This window comes from Piliocolobus tephrosceles, chromosome 18 (genome assembly GCF_002776525.5).
Source record: "Piliocolobus tephrosceles isolate RC106 chromosome 18, ASM277652v3, whole genome shotgun sequence".
Taxonomy (NCBI): domain Eukaryota; kingdom Metazoa; phylum Chordata; class Mammalia; order Primates; family Cercopithecidae; genus Piliocolobus; species Piliocolobus tephrosceles.
The window spans coordinates 36,259,679-36,277,576 of record NC_045451.1 but is presented as its reverse complement, the minus strand read 5'-3'; the positions used below and the strand labels follow the sequence as shown (position 1 = coordinate 36,277,576).

General features: G+C 41.8%; 1 protein-coding gene across 1 annotated transcript in view; it reads right to left on the bottom strand.

Moving 5' to 3' along the window:
- The window catches only part of PSTPIP2 (proline-serine-threonine phosphatase interacting protein 2), a 95,666-nt gene that overhangs the window by 14,753 nt on the left and 63,015 nt on the right, over positions 1 to 17,898 (bottom strand). Inside the window, exons 5-9 of the mRNA XM_023207618.1 lie at positions 13,483 to 13,589; positions 8,113 to 8,175; positions 1,801 to 1,899; positions 1,163 to 1,208; positions 185 to 264 (exon numbers count right to left, since the gene is read on the bottom strand). Of these exons, the coding sequence (XP_023063386.1) occupies positions 185 to 264; positions 1,163 to 1,208; positions 1,801 to 1,899; positions 8,113 to 8,175; positions 13,483 to 13,589 (395 nt within the window). The remainder of the gene's footprint in view (positions 1 to 184; positions 265 to 1,162; positions 1,209 to 1,800; positions 1,900 to 8,112; positions 8,176 to 13,482; positions 13,590 to 17,898) is intronic.

The window sequence follows — 17,898 nt, the reverse complement described above, 5'->3', positions numbered from 1 at the left end:
TACAAAAGTAGACTCTCCAGGTTCTGGGCAGAAGACCCGGTCCCTCCCCCCCCGCCCATCTCCACCTCCCCGCTCCCCCCCCTCCATTCCTCGCCCAGTTTCCCCCACCCCGTCCTGAGCAGCTTCCTGTTACACCCCCCGCACCCCCACCCCGCAGTCCTGAGCAGCTTCCAGTTACGGGTACCTCACAGGCCTTGATGTGCTCACTCTGCCACTCTTCCCGGACCTTATCCAGGGTGCTGACGTGCAGCATGTATGCTTTGTCTGCAACAGAAGGGAGAGACCTAGGTCAGAAACTAGACAGGAAGATGGCTCGCAGATACCCCTACAGGCTCATCTCAGATGGCAAAAGAAACTCATCCGAGTTGTGCTCAGCTCACAAGGCCCCCAGGACTCTGAGCACTGGGAGTTATTGCATCTCTCACCCTCATCATATTTGGTGAAGCAGGTGAAGTAGAGTGTCACTGTCTTTTTACACATTGGACCAAACATTGAGAAAGAAATGTTCTAAGGAAGGAGAAGTGAAAGCTGATAAGAAACCTCAGCCAAGTTTTCTTTGTCTAATTCCACCTCAATACTTCTCATCACTTTTCATTTTCAGAATTGTCTGATGAAGGGTGCAGAGAACTACCTTGAGCCCTAAAGGGGCACCAAGTTACTTTAGTTTCAAATGTAAAGATTAAGATCTTACATGACCACAGTTACGAGGGATATTTCCGGCAAGATATTCTGGGAATTAGGAGCTTTTGCAAATGCCTGGTTTGGGTCTTATATTTCAGGGATAACAAGGCCTTGCAGCTTGGCTGTTTCACAGCAGATAAGGGCTACCAATACATCAGAGGAAGCACCTTACTGCAAAGCCGCTACCACATGACTGCACCATCACCACTTACTCCCATGTAAGGCAGCAAGATCTAAGCAGACAGCAGCCAGAAACGGCTGCCTCATAGCCTCCTCCCACGTTCCGGGATTCTAATACACCCTCCCTTCCTTACTCTCTCCCTTCCTTCCTCCCTTTTTCCCTTCTGATATCTCACTAATCCTGCTGAATATCCTTATATTCTCTCTTTGAGGTGTATAAAACTCCCTTTCTCAGAGACACATTTAGGATAACATAGACCCCACCAGCAACCCTCCCCCATTCATAGGAACTGCCCCTCACCGGAGTCCTCTACTGCAGTCTTTGAAGTTGCCAGTTTCACAAAAAGCTGTGAAAACAAACAGAAAAAAAACATAGCAAGCATTGGGAATGCTGGACAAGGCTTCCATAGGCAAAACAGATTGAAAAGCAGTAACTATGAAGAGACCAGGTCTAGTGCAAGTCCTATGTACATTTCCCTTGTGAGCAAATAATTCAACGTGCCCTGCAATCTTAACAGTCTTGAAAAATATCCATAAAGCATCTTACCCAGTGTCTTTCTAAAGACACACCCAGTCCTCTTGTTGCAGAAATCTTGTATCTAGATTTTACAAAATTAAATTTGTAGTCCACCCAAGCAAAAGGCAACCTGACTACAAAGAATACATAAGCTGAGTATTTAAGAAAAATGAAAACAACTGGGAAACCCCTCCAACCTCTTATCACCCCAACTCCCTCCCTCATAACCGTGCTTCTATCACTCTTCCCCCAACCCCCAAAAATGTGGCAGTGGTTTCTCAGGTTCATAAGACCCCAATACGTGAAGGAAGATATTGCCAGGGGTTTAGGGTACAGGTTCATTTCTTATGAATATTCATAACTGGCTTTAGCCTGATATTGGTCAATCTCGGGTTTTTTGGGTTGTCAGCCCTCCCGGGTACCTTTTCTTGTTGCTTTGGGTTCACCAGGTTGGCACTCCGGCTGACGGCCTGTTCTGCCTCATCTTTGTCCCGGCATTTCTGCTCATAGTTCTTCTTTGCCTTTGTCATTATGAACAAAGAGAAGCAAAACAAATGAACAGAGTGTAACCCCGAAATGCAGCCCCCTTGGCCCAGGAAGTCCAGCATGGACAGGGCCCCTCTGATTGTCTCTAAGCCATGGGCTCCCAGAGGGCAGATGCTTTTTTTTCTAAGTCTTTGAAAGCCCACTCTCTCTCTCTAGCCCTTTTTCAAATTATGTAATAGCGGCAACCTGATCAAGGAAGTAATCACTCCTATTTGGCAACATAAAGTACACGAGCTTTCAAAATGGACTGAAATGAGGTCGGGCGCGGTGGCTCATGTCTGTAATCCCAGCACTTCGGGAGGCCGAGGCGGGTGGATCACAAGGTCAGGAGATCAAGATCATCCTGGCTAACACGGTGAAACCCTGTCTCTACTAAAAATACAAAAAAAGTTAGCCGGGCTTGGTGGCGGGCGCCCGTAGTCCCAGCTACTCAGGAGGCTGAGGCGGGAGAATGGTGTGAACCCGGGAGGCGGAGCTTGCAGTGATCAGAGATCACGCCACTGCACTCCAGCCTGGGCAACAGAGTGAGGCTCTGTCTCAAAAAAAAAAAAAAAAAATGGACTGAAATGAAAGATGGAATTTGAAATAGACAAAATTAAGGCCAGGCACCACGGCTCACGCGTATAATCCCAACACCTTGACAGGCTTAAGTGGGTGGATTGCTTTGAGCACAGAAGTTCGAGACAAACCTGGGAAAAGTGGGTGAAACCCCATCTCTACAAAAAACACAAAACTTAGCTAGGCATGGTGGCACACACCTGGGGTCCCAGCTACTTGGGAGGCTGAGCTGGGAGGGTCGCTTGTGCCTAGGAGTTCAATGCTGCAGTGAGCTATGATCATGCCACTGCACTTCAGCCTGGGCAAAAGGGTGAGACTCTATCTCAAAATAACAATAACAACAACAACAATTAAAATATTTATGTAACTCTAAAATGTGTGGTCTAAATTTTATAAAATATTCATAATCCTCAGAATGCATGTACAATCCCTTGGTTATTTGGTACCAACTCACTCTAATTCTAATGAAGCCTCTATATTCACCACAGCATGTGAACAGCGGGCAGGGTACCAATGCCATCATTTATTTTGCTTAAAGATAGTCGTTTTCCTTATTTATTTAGACAGAGTCTAGCTTTGTCACACAAGCGGGAGCGCAGTGGTGCGATCTCGGCTCACTATAGCCTCTGACTCCCAGGTTCAAGTGATTCTCCTGCCTCAGTCTCCCTAGTAGCTGGGACTACAGGCAAGCACCATCATGCCCCTCTAATTTTTGTGTTTTTAGTAGAGACAGGATTTCACTATCTTGGCCAGGCTGGTCTCGAACTCCTAACCTCAGGTGATCCACCCGCCTCGGCCTCCCAAAGTACTGGATTACAGGCGTGAGCCACTGTGCCCAGCCAGTGTTCCTTTTTTATTTAAAGAATTGTTTTATGTAGTTTAAACGTAGGCCATGGTCTATCATGTGCTACCATTGCCACCGGTATTATGGAAACAGTTCACAAACTATATTCATTAGTGAATCATAAAAATAATTTTCTGTTTCAACTATGAAAGCAAAGACTTTTTTAAACACCAAAGCTGCTTTATCTTAATTCCAGGAAGTAGGAAGAAAACCAACAAAACTGTGAATCAAACAGTTAGCTAATAAATAAAAATGATGAGAAAGAATGGTTGACTAAGATAAATAAAGAAAATAAGGCACATATACACAATGGAACACCATTCCACTATAAAAAGAATGAAATCCTGTCATCAGTGGCAACATGGATAAGCCTGGAGGACATTATGTTAAGCAAAATAAACCCTTTGATATACTGATTTCCTTTCCTTTGGATAAATACCTGATAGCGGGACTGCTAGATCATATAGTAATTCTATTTGTAGTTTTTTCGAGAAATCTCCATACTGTTCTCCATAGTGGCTGTACTAGTTTACATTCCCACCAACGGTGTGTAAGAGTTCCTTTTTCTCTAAATCCTTGTCAGCATTTGTTATTTTTTGTCTTTTTGATAACAGCCATCCTAACTGGGGTGAGATGGTACCTCATTGTGGTTTTGAGTTATAGTTCTCTGATGATTAGTGATGTTGAGCATTACAAAATATATTTGCTTGCCATTTGTATGTCTTTTTTTGAGAAATGTCTACTCAGATCCGTCGCCCATTTTTTAATCCAATTGTTTGTTTTTTTCTTTGCTGCTGAGTTGTTTGAGTTCTTTGTGTATATTCTGGATATTAGTCTCTTGTCAGATGATAATTTGCATATTTTCTCCCATTGTAACCACTGTAAGTGTTCAATTCAGTGGTATTAGATACATTTATAAAGTTATGTAACCATCACCACCATCCATCTTCAAAATTCTCTTTATCTTATAAAACTGAAATTCTATGCCCATTAAACAATAACATCTCAACTTCTTCTTTCCCCAGCCCTTAGCAGCCCTTTCCCCATTCTATTTTGTCTCCCTTTCATTATTTTTTTAATTTAAAAACATTTTTGTGGGTACATAGCAGGTTTATATACTTATGGGGTATATGAAATGTTTTGATACAGGCATGCAATGTGAAATAAGCACATCATGGAGAATGGGGCATCTATCCCCTCAAGCATTTATCCTTTTAGTTACAAACAATCCAATTACATTCTTTAAGTTATTTAAAAAGATGCAATTAAGTGATTATTGACTATAATCACCATATCATGCTATCATCCCCTTCATTTTAGAAGATATTTTCACTGGATATAGGGTTATGTCTTAACAGTTCTTTTCTTTCAGCATATGCGATATGTTGGGCCACTTCTTCATGGTCTCCATGGATTGGTTTTCCCTTTTAGTTAAGGTGTCATTTCTCTCTCATTTAGTTTTCAGAAGTTCAACTATATGTCTTGGATGGATTTCTTTGGGTTTATCTTGTTTACAGTTTAATCAGCCTCTTGGATATGTAGGTTTATGTCTTTTGCTAAATTTAGAAATTTTTCAGCCATTATTTCTTCAAATAATGACTTAAAGCTGGGCTTTTTCAGCCCACTTTCCTTCTCCTCGCCTTCTTGTATCACAGACACATTAGTGTTAGATCTTTTCTTACAGTGCAAAAAGTCCCTGAGACTCTGTTATTTTTTTTCAGCTTATTTTCTCTCTGTTGTTCATGTCTGGTAATTTCTATTATTCTGTCTTCCAGTTAACCAATTCTTTCTTCTGTCTCTTCCATTCTCTTCTTAAGCCCATATAATGGGTTTTCTAAAATTTTGATTATTATGTTTTTCAGTTCTAAAATTTCCATTTGGTTCTTCTTTATATCTTCCATTTCTTTGCTGAGCTTTTCTATTTCTTTGCCAGTCCTTTCTTTGTTTCTTTCATTTGTTTCAAGTGTGAATCAGGTGTAGTGGCACATGCCTGTAATTTCAGCTACTCAGGAGGCTGAGGTGGGAGAATCATTTGAGTCCAGAAATTCAAGGCCAGCCTGGGCAACATTGTGAGACTCCCCATCTCAAAATAAAGTGTCTTTGTAATTGCTTGCTGAATATTTTTATAATGAATGCTGTAAAATCTTCATCGCATAATTCCAACATCTCTGTTATCTAGATCTTGGCATCTATTGATGGTCTTTTTTTTTTTCAGCAGTTTCGTATCTTTCTGGTTTGAAGAGTGATATTTGATTGATTTGGGGGAATTTTTGGTATTACGTTACAAGACTGTGGATTTTATTTAAGGCTTCTATTTTAGCTAGCTTCCTCTGGACACCACTCCAGCAGGGGAAGGTGAGGCATCATCTCATTACTGCCATGTGAGTGTGAAAGTCCAGGTTTCCCCTCCTTGGTCTCCACTGACACCACAGAGTGTGTGTGACCTAGTTACTGCTGGAAAGTGGTTAAAGTTCTCACTCTCCATTAGACCTCCTTGGACAACATCCCAGCAGGGAGAGGGTGTATGTCATTATTTCCCGGTGCAGGTGGAATCAGGGTTTCCCACATGGTTCCCACTGATACTGTGTAGAGGAGGCTCTGTTACCTCCTGGTGGGAGTGAAAGTCCTGGTTCCCTATTTGTTCTCTGATGCCACCTTGGCTGGGGAGTTGGGTGCTCTCTACAGCCTGGTGTGGTGGAAGTTTAGACTCTCCACTTGGCCTTTGCTGATGTGTGGAGGTGGGGCCCCAGTTTTTTTTATGTGGTGTTTGGCTGCAGTACAGTGGTTATTTTCTAAAGTTTCTGTCCTGCTAGGCTGCCCCTTTTCTGGTCTTTTGGCTGGAGAGAACAGGCTTTTCTTGGAGCTTTTTTAAAAAATTATTATCATTATTATTATTATTATTATTATTATTTTGGTGTATGATCGTTGGCATTTCTGGGATGCCTGCTTCTTTGGCACTCAGCCTGCGACAAATGAGGCAAAAAGAAAGCCCAGGGAACTCCTTGTCAGGTTGCTCTTTGAGTCCAAGGTCACTAGCCAGTTTGCCTTCTTCTCTCCACCTTTCAGAGCTGTTTTTGTTTTGTTTTGTTTTGTTTTTTTGAAACAGAGTTTCACTCTTGTTGCCCAGGCTGGAGTGTGCAATGGTGTGATCTCGGCTCACCACAACATCTGCCTCCTGGGTTCAAGCAATTCTCCTCCCTCAACCTCCCAAGTAGCTGGGATTACAGGCACACACCACCACGCCTGGCTAATTTTTTTTTGGTATTTTTAGTAGAGTCGGGGTTTTGCCATGTTGGCCAGGCTGGTCTTGAACTCCTGACCTCAGGTGATCCACCTACCTCGGCCTCCCAAAGTGCTGGGATTACAGGCGTGAGCCACTGTACCTAACCAGAAAGTTATATTTGGATAAGCCTTTCTCTTTAATTATAAAAAAGCTTGCCCCAGATTCCTTAAAATATAAAGGTCTGGGAAAAATCATCTATCAACCAACACTATTTCTGTATTACACTGATATCATTCCCTATTTATCAATTATTTTTGAGGGATTTCTGCATCAAAGAGAAAAAGAATGCAGCAGAACAGATTGCATATGTTATCAACCTGGTAACACTTCCCTGTTATGTCCTACTCATAGAGTATCATGATGATACTTCTGTATAAAGATGGAGTCACACATGTTCTAATAACAGAGTTTGTTGTATCCAGAGTCAACAGATTCATAAAAGCTAGAGAGAGATTTCTAGCAACCTGTCCAATCTCTATGTTACCAAGCAGTTTTTAAACAAATTACTTCAAGGAAAGGTTTTTATAATCTTCAGATATCTTAAAACAGAAAGGGATCACTCAATAAAATAGGTAAGCAATCAAGATTCAAAATAGTAACGGTAAATTGCAAATTCAACAAGATAAAGGGTATTGTACACTATATATGTTTTTATATATTTGCCTAAAATATTTTAACTGACTTGCTATATTTTCTCAGGTTACCAGAAAGATAACCCCGTTGCATTTCCACTATCAGTGTCACTTTCAATCTTTCCAAAGCCTTAAAAAAACAAAAATCTTATACACTGTTGGTGGGAGTATAAATTAGTTCAACCATTATGGAAAGCAGTATGGAGATTCCTCAGAGAACTAAAAGCAGAACTACCATTTGACCCAGCAATCCCATTACTGGGTATATACCCAGAGGAATATAAAGCATTCTACCCTAAAGACACACGCACGTGAATGTTCACTGCAGCAAGATTCATAATAGCAAAGACACGGAATCAACCTCAATGCCCATCAATGACAGACTGGATAGAGAATATGTGGTACATACACACCATGTAATACTATGCAACCATAAAAAAGAATGAAATCATGTCTTTTGAGGAAACATAGATAGAACCGGATGCTATCGTCCTTAGCAAACTAATGCAGGAACAGAAAACCAAATACCACATGTTCTCACTTATAAGTGGGAGCTAAATGATAAGAACTTTGAATATAAAGAAGGAAATAACAGACACTGGGGTCTACTTGAGAGGGAGAGTGAGAGGAGGGAGAGGAGCAAAAAATATAACTATTGGGTACTGAGCTTAATCTCTGGGTAATGTAATAACATGTACAACAACAACAAAAAAGAAAACCCAAAGCATTTAAGGTTGTTTTCCCTAAAACACCGCACTAATAAATAATCACATTTTTGAAACGTTATTTGAGTAGGAATATGTTCATACACAGCACAGGATTTCAGAAAATGTCACCATTATCCCAAAAAAGACAATAAAATGTGACTCACATCCATGGTTTTCTTGAATTGTAAGCTCTTTTGTTTATGGATGGCATCCATTACAAGCTCTGTCTGTAAAGAGATCATAAGCACTATTAATAAAAACAGAAATCATTAATAAAAACAGAAATCATTATCAATAGCAGTTTATCTTGAGGGTTAAGTGTTCAAAATGATTACCCACATCTCACAATCTTCAGAAAAGAGAGACCAAACATTTTGCCCAAGGTCTTAGTCCCAGCTAATAACGGGGCCCATCTTTGAACTTGTGCAGGCAAACACCAAAGCCTGAACTCTCAGACACCGTGGAGAGTCACTGATCAACTCAGAGCAGTCTCTTTGGTAAAATCCGGAATCAAGGAACTTTGGTTTCAAAAAGGAATTTTAAAACTTTTCTTTAAGTGCCATTTATATTTTAAAGGAGGTCTTTATTCTTTAAGTATACATCAGCACAGTTAAATTCGGTACTTGTATCACTTCTGCAGCCCATCAGTGACACATCCATGACCATCAGGGCGCCCGGTAAGTATGAAGGAAAAAGAGTTTGTAAGACAACTAAAAGAAACTGTTCTGTTACTCTTTTATTTTTATTTTATTTTATTTTATTTTTAAGACAGAGTCTCGCTCTGTCGCCCAGGCTGGAGTGCAGTGGCATGATTTCATCTGACTGCAACCTCTGCCTCCTGGGTTCAAGCAATTCTCCTGCCTCAGCCTCCAGAGTAGCTCAGATTACAGACCTGCACCACCATACCTGGCTAATTTTTGTACTTTTAGTAGAGATGGGATTTCACCATGTTGGCCAGGCTGGTCTCGAATTCCTGACCTCAGGTGATCCACCCGGCTTGTCCTCCCAAAGTGCTGGGATTACAGGCGTGAGCCATTGTGCCCAGCCTTGCTACTTTTTATATCCCATCCAAGTGAGGTAAATGCCTCGCTGGGAGTAAATCCTTTATTGTGGCTGTGCTATTAATACTTGTTATCGAAAATAATGGTGTTAATAATAAAGATGTACCTCCCAGACATAATTGTAGTAGCTTCCATTTATCAAGCACTTACATGCTAAGCAGTTTTCATGCATCACAGCTATGTGAGTACTATCACTCCCATTTTCCTGATGGTACTGAAGTTAATTAACATACCCCAAAGTAACACAGTCAGCAAGTAACAGAATTGAAATTTGAACCCAGGAGCCCTGACCCCAGTGCCCTTGTTTCTCACTGTTACCCTAGATTATCATTATCCTTATGATAGCTCTAAAAAACCAAGCTGTAAGCAACAAAAAGATGCAATAATTCAAAATGAGCAATGACACTAACACTGTGCCAAAATAATATTCAAAATACAATTCAAATGTAGTTCATTCCAGACACACAAAACTTAAGTTTTTGTCTGCTACTATAACACACAAACATTGTTCGAAGAATTCTGAAGATATCTGAATGGAATATTGGGAATGGTCTCACTTCAAATATGAGCTTTGTGGAGTACATGAAATTCCTTTGGAGGAGCTTCAAATGAGCCCTCAGAGAATCCAGCAGTCATCTTCCAGCCCACGTGAAAGTCAGCTGCCAGGTGCTGGCCATTCGCCTGCTAATGGCGAAGACAGCAGAGACATAGAGAATAGACAAGGTTCCAAGAGAAGCCCAGCATGAAAAGTCACATGGCAGATCGCTGCCACTGCAGTCAGGAACCTGCAGTCCACATGCATGACTGTGTCCCTCTGCCAGGAGGAGAAGCTGGGTTTATTTATTTAATAATCTTTACCGATTTTCCCAGGCTACACAGAGCAGATCAGTTAGTAACGCTGGTCTGTTCCAAGGTCTTTTCTAGTCTGAATACACATATGGCCACTCTTACAGTTGGGAGCTGCTACTATATTATATTTTGTGGCCCCAGCTAGGCCACCTTACCTGTAAGTTCTACATAACACTTGCTTCAAACACCTCTCAGGTGGCTGCAACATTCTACCACCAGCCAAGCCTGTTCACCTCCTATCACTCCTCTCTCTGCCTTCATGCATTCCTGGCCTTTGAAACTTGGCAGGAATCTAGAAAGCATCCCTCCACCTCCCTAACCTAACATGCGTGGACCCTGGAGCCCAAGAGGTGAGATGCTTTGCTCAAGGTCACTCGTGAGTTAGTGTCAGAGACATCAGGTCCAGCTCTGTCTGCTACACTACCTGGATTTATGTGTCCTTATGTCCATATTCACTTATAGGGTGACTTATTTGTGGTGACCCCAGTAAGCCAAAGGTGCCCTTTCAGAGCTCCTCAGGGCAGTGTCTCTTCTGAGACTCAGACTTTCTGGTCAGACCAAATCCAATGGAAATATGATTGGGTTTTATTACCGATAACACAAAGGAATGCAAAAACACAACCAACTCTGTCATAGGATGGGGAAAAGCAAGACAGGGGAAAGGAAGAAGAGATTTGCAAGTGGCCCTATAACCCCGAGAGAAACTATTGGAATAGCTGCTTCATGGCCCATTTTTCTCTCTACTCACACTCAAGCTGTATTCTATTTTTCATTTTTATTTTTTGTTTTTTTGAGACAGAGCGTCACTCTGTTGCCCAGGCTGGAGTGCAGCGGCATGATCTCTGCCCACCCCCCACTCCAGTTTCAAGCGATTCTCCTGCCTCAGCTTCCCGAGTAGCTGGGATTACAGGCATGAGCCACCACACCTGGCTAATTTTCGTATTTTTAGTAGAGACGGGGTTTTGCCATGCTGGCCAGGCTGGTTTCAAACTCCTGACCTCAAGTGATCCGCCCACCTTGGCAAAGTGCTGGGATTACAGTCATGAGCCACCGTGCCCAGCCTTAAGCTGTATTCTAGAAACTGGAAGCATCGCCTCTGTAACCACAGAGTTTCCTTTCTTTGGAGATGGCTCTCCACACAGGCAGCACGAAACTCTCCCATGACCATCCCAATCTCAACTGAGGTGATAAAACCATGTGGGCACCAGAGGACAGAGTGTCTGATCATGTGTTGTCATTGTCATGCTACAGACAGTTATGGACTGGGGAAGAAACCTCATGACCCTCAAGTGTCAAGACCGCTGAGAATGGCTCCTACCCTGCCAACCCCCTGGGGTGAGTGTCTCACTCCTCTATACAGCCTTTCACCCCAGTGGTTTTAGCATCAATGTCCTTCTTCCAGGAGTCCTTCCCAAGCCTCCAGATGACATTACGTGTTCCCACTGTGTGTTCAGATGGCGTCTTCCTCCTCCCCTGCATCATGTAAGGCACATCACGCTTTACCATGATTCCTGGGTCACATCCATCTGTCTGGCCCTGCTCTCACGCTTAGTGAGAGAAGGATGACCATGTACGTCTTGGCCACCACCTTCATAAAACATTAGCTGCGAGGGAGCACACCACGAACTTCTGGGCAGCCCTTCCAGGACCTGAACCTCCTGCGCCCTCATTTACTGAAAGAAACCAACTGATGGCTTTCCTTAAGTGGAAATGGCTTAATTTCCAAGAAGTGAAGACCAAAGCGTGCGTCCGACCAGTGAAAATGAGAAGTTAGCGTTGGCACATTTTCTCCCAAAGTTTTATGTTAAAAAAAAAAAAAAAAACTAGCTAAATATGGAAGTGGTAAAACCCAGAGTTCATTTTGACAGAAGTAATTACAATTTTATTAATAAAATTTGGACTTCTCAAAGAAAGCTAGCTTTGAAGGTATTTTCCCACTGTAGAGGGCACACAGAATAAAGGGAACTTAGAGGGTGGCAGGGGACTGAGTACAGGTGACTTACACAATTGCTTAACACAGTTCAGAGCAGAGTTCAGGTCTAGCTTAAAATAATTTGGTCTGTGTAGCTTATTAGGATGAGGAAGTTTCAGAAACCTTGCAAAATTAACAAAACTCTCCCTGAAAGGACTAGGGCTACCAAGGGCACTGAAAACATGCAAGGAAATGATTCTCCTCTCCTCTGAGGGGAAATCAAGTGTGCATAGACTCTGGTTGTCTAAGGCATTTTTGATTCCGAAAAATTGTAATTCCCCTAGAGGGGTGAGCAGTCCTGGCTATGTCAGCCAAAAGGGTCTGACCATCCAATGGGTTTAATATACATGGTATTTCTGCTCTGAAAAAGGCTTCAGAGCCTTTTTTTCAGACGCATTCCTCAAACCTGATACATCAAGCTTGAGAGAATATGTCAAAGCACCTGACAGGGTGTTCCCATGTTCATTTCTACCCTTCCTTCCTAGTAAAAGGCACAGCACAAGTACAGGTGTGAGATGGAAGAGGCAGTAGTGTGCTAAAGGCAGCTGGTGAAACAGCAATAGGGGTAAGGCAGGCAGGTTCTTAGGATGCTGCCTCCCACAATAGAGGCCAGTGGCCGCCAGGGAAGCTGGACCTAGACTCCAACTTAGAGCCACAGGCAAAGTTGCTGAGACTGAGGTCAGGGTAGAATCAGCCTTAACAGCTGGCTATTTATCGGATATGCTCATTGTAGACAGCAAGCTCAGGCCCAGGATAAGGAAAGGTTTTCAAGGGGACCCCCAGGAAGGGTGAAAGAGGTCACCAAAAGTCACGCAGAGCTGTGCCGGGAGACCTGGGTAGACATTTTTGGGTGCCAGATAGAGAAGAGCTTGTCTCCCATTTGAGGCCCAGGTTCCAGTCTTGAAAACCAGACACAGAAAAAAATTCTGTAAGGACCCTACATGGCTGCAGGATCAGCCTGAATATCCAGTCTTTCAGGAGCAAAATAGAAAAGAATAGAACTGTGGCTGGTCTAGTCTAACTAACACTTTGATATAAACCTGGACTTCTTTTCTTGATCCCAAACATTTGTCAGTTTTATTAACTCTTGTTCACCCTTGTCTTCTTCCATGTAGTTGGTCAGAGTAAATCTCATGAATGAAAAAGAACCTATGTATAGCTGCTTTGAAGACAAAAGGACTTGGAGTTCCCAGGCCTTCAGTTTTCCCATTTGTACAGTGGAATAGTTGGACTACACTATGGTCTCCAGGGGGAGCGGGACTCTTCCACTACTTCTCCCTTCCCCTATTGCCTTGTCCAGGATGAGGAGTGTGGTTTGGGAGCCCTCCAGCTGGGATGTACTAGATTCTATTGAAGTCAGAGGGTTTCCCCTTTCCATTCATAGTCTGAATAGTGGCAGCAGACCTGAAAAGAAGAGGAATGCAAGCTGGACCCCTGAATCCTACATGAACTTTAAAAAAGGACAACTGGCCTGGGGTGTAGAAATGCATATACCCATCTGGATTGAGTCCCCACGTGGGGACTCCAATAAGTAATGTCTCAGGTCATGATTGTATGATGGTAGGAGCTGAGCTGAGGAGTATAACAAACAAACAAGCCAGTAGTTTTCTACAGGAGGAAAGGAAACACCTTAACACATACGCAAATCCAACCTTTTTCCGTTGTAGTTTTTGCTTTTCCCTGAATTCTTCCATCTTCCTGGCCTCTTCTCTTAAACTCTGTGCAAGCTGAATGTGACATTGTGCCACACTGTCTACTTCTGCAAAAAAGAATTTTAAAAAATCAAGGTCTACATATGTCTGAATTAAAATATATAAAATCATACAAAATAAATATGTATATACAAAATACTAGAGTAAGTGGTAAAATCAACATCACTTCATTTGGTCACCAACATTTATTGAACTCTCCATACATCCAGCATTGCCCTGGCCACCAAGGTCAAAGCTAGAAAATCTTTGGCTTTGCCTCCTACCACTAACTGTTACTAACCTAGGGTGCCCAGGACTAGGGAGAAAAGCAGCCAAAATCCCATTTCATGAAGGTTACATCCTAGGAGACATTACCAAAGCCACCACAATTTCAAATTTGATTCTTCATTCTCTGTAGATGACCTCTAAGGTTCCTTCTATCTCTAATGTCTCATGAGCCTGAACATTTATAAGAAAGGTCATATGCCAAAATTTTGGTTACCAATAGTTATCTCTGGGTAGAAAGATTATTTGTGATTTTTCCCCTAATTTTTAAAGATCTTTACAAGGAGCATGGCCTGCCTTTGTAATAGAAAAGAATAAATTCTTGTTCTAAGAAAACAAATCAAAGCATGGCATTAAAGCTAAAAAGATAAAGCTAGAAAGACTGAAAGATGGTCAGATTGAGATAAGAAAAAAATTTAAACTTGTGGGTATCAAAACAACCTTGAAGAAGGTTAAAAGATATATGACAAACTGGAAACATATTTGCAATTTACATAACAAAGAGCAAATAGTTATATCCAAAGAGCTTCCACAAATCAAAAGAAAAATACAGATTCCAGTATTTAAAAACCAGTTAAAGAACATGAAATTCAAAAAAGAGTGGCTAAATGGCCAATAAACATTAGGAAATATACCCAGCCTTAAAACTATTGAAAAAAAATGCAGAACTTTAAAATGCAAACCTTTCAATTGGGCAAAATTTTTAAAGCACAAAAATTCTTGATATTGGCAAGCATGGAACAAAACATCATTGTTGGGAAAAAAAAAACAGCACAACCTTTCTGGAGGAAATTTGGCATTTTTTAGAAACAAAATTTTTTAAACGTAAAAGAATGGGACAGATCTATATGAATTGAAATGAAAAGTTGTCTATGATACATTGTTAAGTAAAAAAGCAAACTATAGAGAGATATGTATAGTATAACAGCATAAAAACTCATTCATGTCTATATATATATATATATGTGCATCTACAATTAAAGGAGAGAGAGTTGGCCGGGCACGGTGGCTCACATCTGTAATCTCAGCACTTTTGGGAGGCCAATGTGGGCAGATCACGAGGTCAAATGATTGAGACTATCCTGGCCAACATGGTGAAACCCCATCTCTACTAAAAATACAAAAAATCAGCCAGGCATGGTGACGGGCACCTGTAGTCCCAGGTACTCAGGAGGCTGATGCAGGAGAATGGCGTGAACCTGGAAGGCAGAGGTTGCAGTGAGCTGAGATTGCGCCACTGCACTCCAGCCTGGTGACAGAGCAAGACTCCGTCTCCAAAAATAAGAAAAAAAAAAAAAAAAGAGAGAGAGAGAGAGTTGTAAATGCACAGAGAAAGGTCTGGAAAGATATATACCAAACTACCAGCATGATTCTAAAATGATCGTTTTCATTTTAAAAACAATATAAAAGCATATCTGGCCCCATCCCAGAAATTGTGGATCACTGCCATGGTATAATACTATTTATGTATATGAATAAATACATATATACTATACATATATATGTTTAATTGCATTAAAATGTCTGGAGACAATCACTGAGAAGTGAAAATTCCAGTGCTTACTATCTTCTTTGCAGCTAGTTGTCTCATTTGAATTTTTAAGATAAATATATATATTATTTTAATAAGAAAATAAAACTTATTTTTTTTTTTTAGAAAAAGAAAACAAGTAAAGTAAAGGCAAAAAAAATTTTTAGGAGACCCAGCCTATGCTGAAGTTTGACCTTGGGCCATGCCATACTTGGCCTTACAGTGCATATAAGGGACCTGAAAAGATATTGTCTCTACCTTGAGAAATGTATTCACTGACAAGTTACAGAGGGAAGAAGACACCTTCTATGAAAAAGTTAAAATGAATATTGAGCTAACATTTACAAACGTCTAGAACTACTCAGTGAGCTACAGAAACACTTTAGGCATGCATTAAACATACTATGCTGTGTTAAAATCCTTAGCTTGGAAGGGCCAGGTATTCTGAAAAACAGAAAGCTTTAGAGGCAGGTTCTGAGTAACAGGCCTGAAGAATATTAGAACTGGATAGGACCCCTTGAAAACCACAGTGCCAGGGTCTCACCCTGGATCGCCCAACTTCCGCTTGTCATCACATTAGAATAATAGGAACTAAATAAAAATCTGTTGGCTGAATTCCAAGTTGCAGTTATAACCAAAGGCCACCAAGTGGAAATGAGAACTGAGAAATTAAGAAAGGATGCTGAGGACACTATGACTTATGTCTTCCATTTCCCCTCCAGACTCATACCAATAAATAATAATTTTTCATACCAAGAAAAGCATAGACGACCAACACAGGAAGAAAATGACTCCTTAGCCTCAAAAAGATGAAGGGAAATAGAACTTCACCCCAACAGAGATGAACTCTGACAATTGTGACACTGGTGTTTCCAAAGACTTTCTATTTCCTTTCTAAATTAGCCTTTACCACTCTCAAGAAGTATGATAAAATTAGAATGCTCCATTCCAAACAAGAAAATAAATTCAAACATGAGGGAACTACCTCCCACTGGGTTCTCCTCTTAAGACGCTGAAGGAGAGGCTGAAGAAAGGATTTTTTTTTTTTTTAAACAGTCTCACTCTGTCGCCCATGCTGGGGTGCAGTGACAAGATCTCTGCTCACTACAACCTCTGCCTCCCAGGTTCAAGTGATTCTCGTGCCTCAGCCTCTGGAGTAGCTGGGACTACAGGCACATGCCAACATGCCTGGCTAACTTTTGTATTTTTAGTAGAGATGGGGTTTTGCCATGTTGGCCAGGCTAGTCTTGAACTCCTGACCTCAGGTGATCTGCCCGCTTTGGCCTCCCAAAGCGCTAAGATTACATGTGTGAGCCACCGCACTGGGCCAAAAGAGATCATTTTTAGGACATAGCATCCTGACCCTGGGAAGGAAACAATAAATAAATAAGAATTCTTAAGGAAACAACAGGTTGTGGTTCTAAAAACACAGATCTCAATGGCTGAGTACAGTGTCTCACACCTGTAATCTCAGCACTTTGGGAGGCCAAGGCGGGAGGATCACTTGAGCCCAGGAGTTCAAGACCAGTTTGGGCAACATAATGAGACCCCATCTTTATGAAAAGTAAAAAATTAGCCAGACGTAACGGTGCATGCCTGTGGTCCCAGCTACTCATGAGGCTGAGGCTGGAGGATCGCTTAACCCTGGGAGTGTGAGGCTGCAATGAGCTGTGACTGTGCAGCACTCCAGCCTGGATGATAGAGTGATGCCCTGACTTTAAAAAAATAAAAATAAACAGATCTCAAACTTCCTTAGGCAATCAGCCTGTAAGATCATGAGTTCAGCGGCAAATATTTTGAATTTAAGGTACCTTTGAAACACCCAAGAAGAAACATTAAGTAGGCAACAGGATGTAAGTTCTGGTCCTTAGAGAGTTCGGGACTGAAAATATAGAACTGTACATTCTTTATGAAAAGATGATAGCTGGTGTCAGGGATGAGGATGTTTTTCTAGGCATACTGAGAAGAGAAGGGCTAGGACCAAGCTCTGAGGACCTGCAATATAGAAAGGGATAGAGGAGTAGCCAGAGAAGCAGGAAAAATCCAAGGGGGTCAGAGGGATGCAGGTTTCCAGAAGAAAGAAATGCACAACAGTGCTGAATGCTGTTGAAGAGTCAAGCTAGAAGAGGCCCAAAATTGTCCTCTAAACTTAGTGACCCAAAGGTTGCTGGTGTCCTTGGAGAATGGGGTCACAGGCAGATTAGAGTAAGAGGTGAGGGAATAGTGAAAATATTTCCTTCGATGCTTACTGTAGTTAACTTTATTCCGGATACAAATGTCTGGTGATCTGGGAGAAATGGCAAGACACTCACAACACAGTCCCGAAGTCTGAAGCCCTGCAGAGGTGGCTCTGGGAGAAGGAAGCCAGACTGAGCATAAGAACATACCAGGGGTTAGGTTGGTAGACAGTCTGGCTGAGGCAGCTGTGGGTGTGGAGGAGCACTTGGATGAGTGTCTCCGTCTTAGAACCAAGAAGTATAGACAATTCTCTGAGGCAACCATTCTCCCAGCATGGTCCCTGGACCAGCGGCCTCAGCAACACTTGGGAAGACGAGAGACAC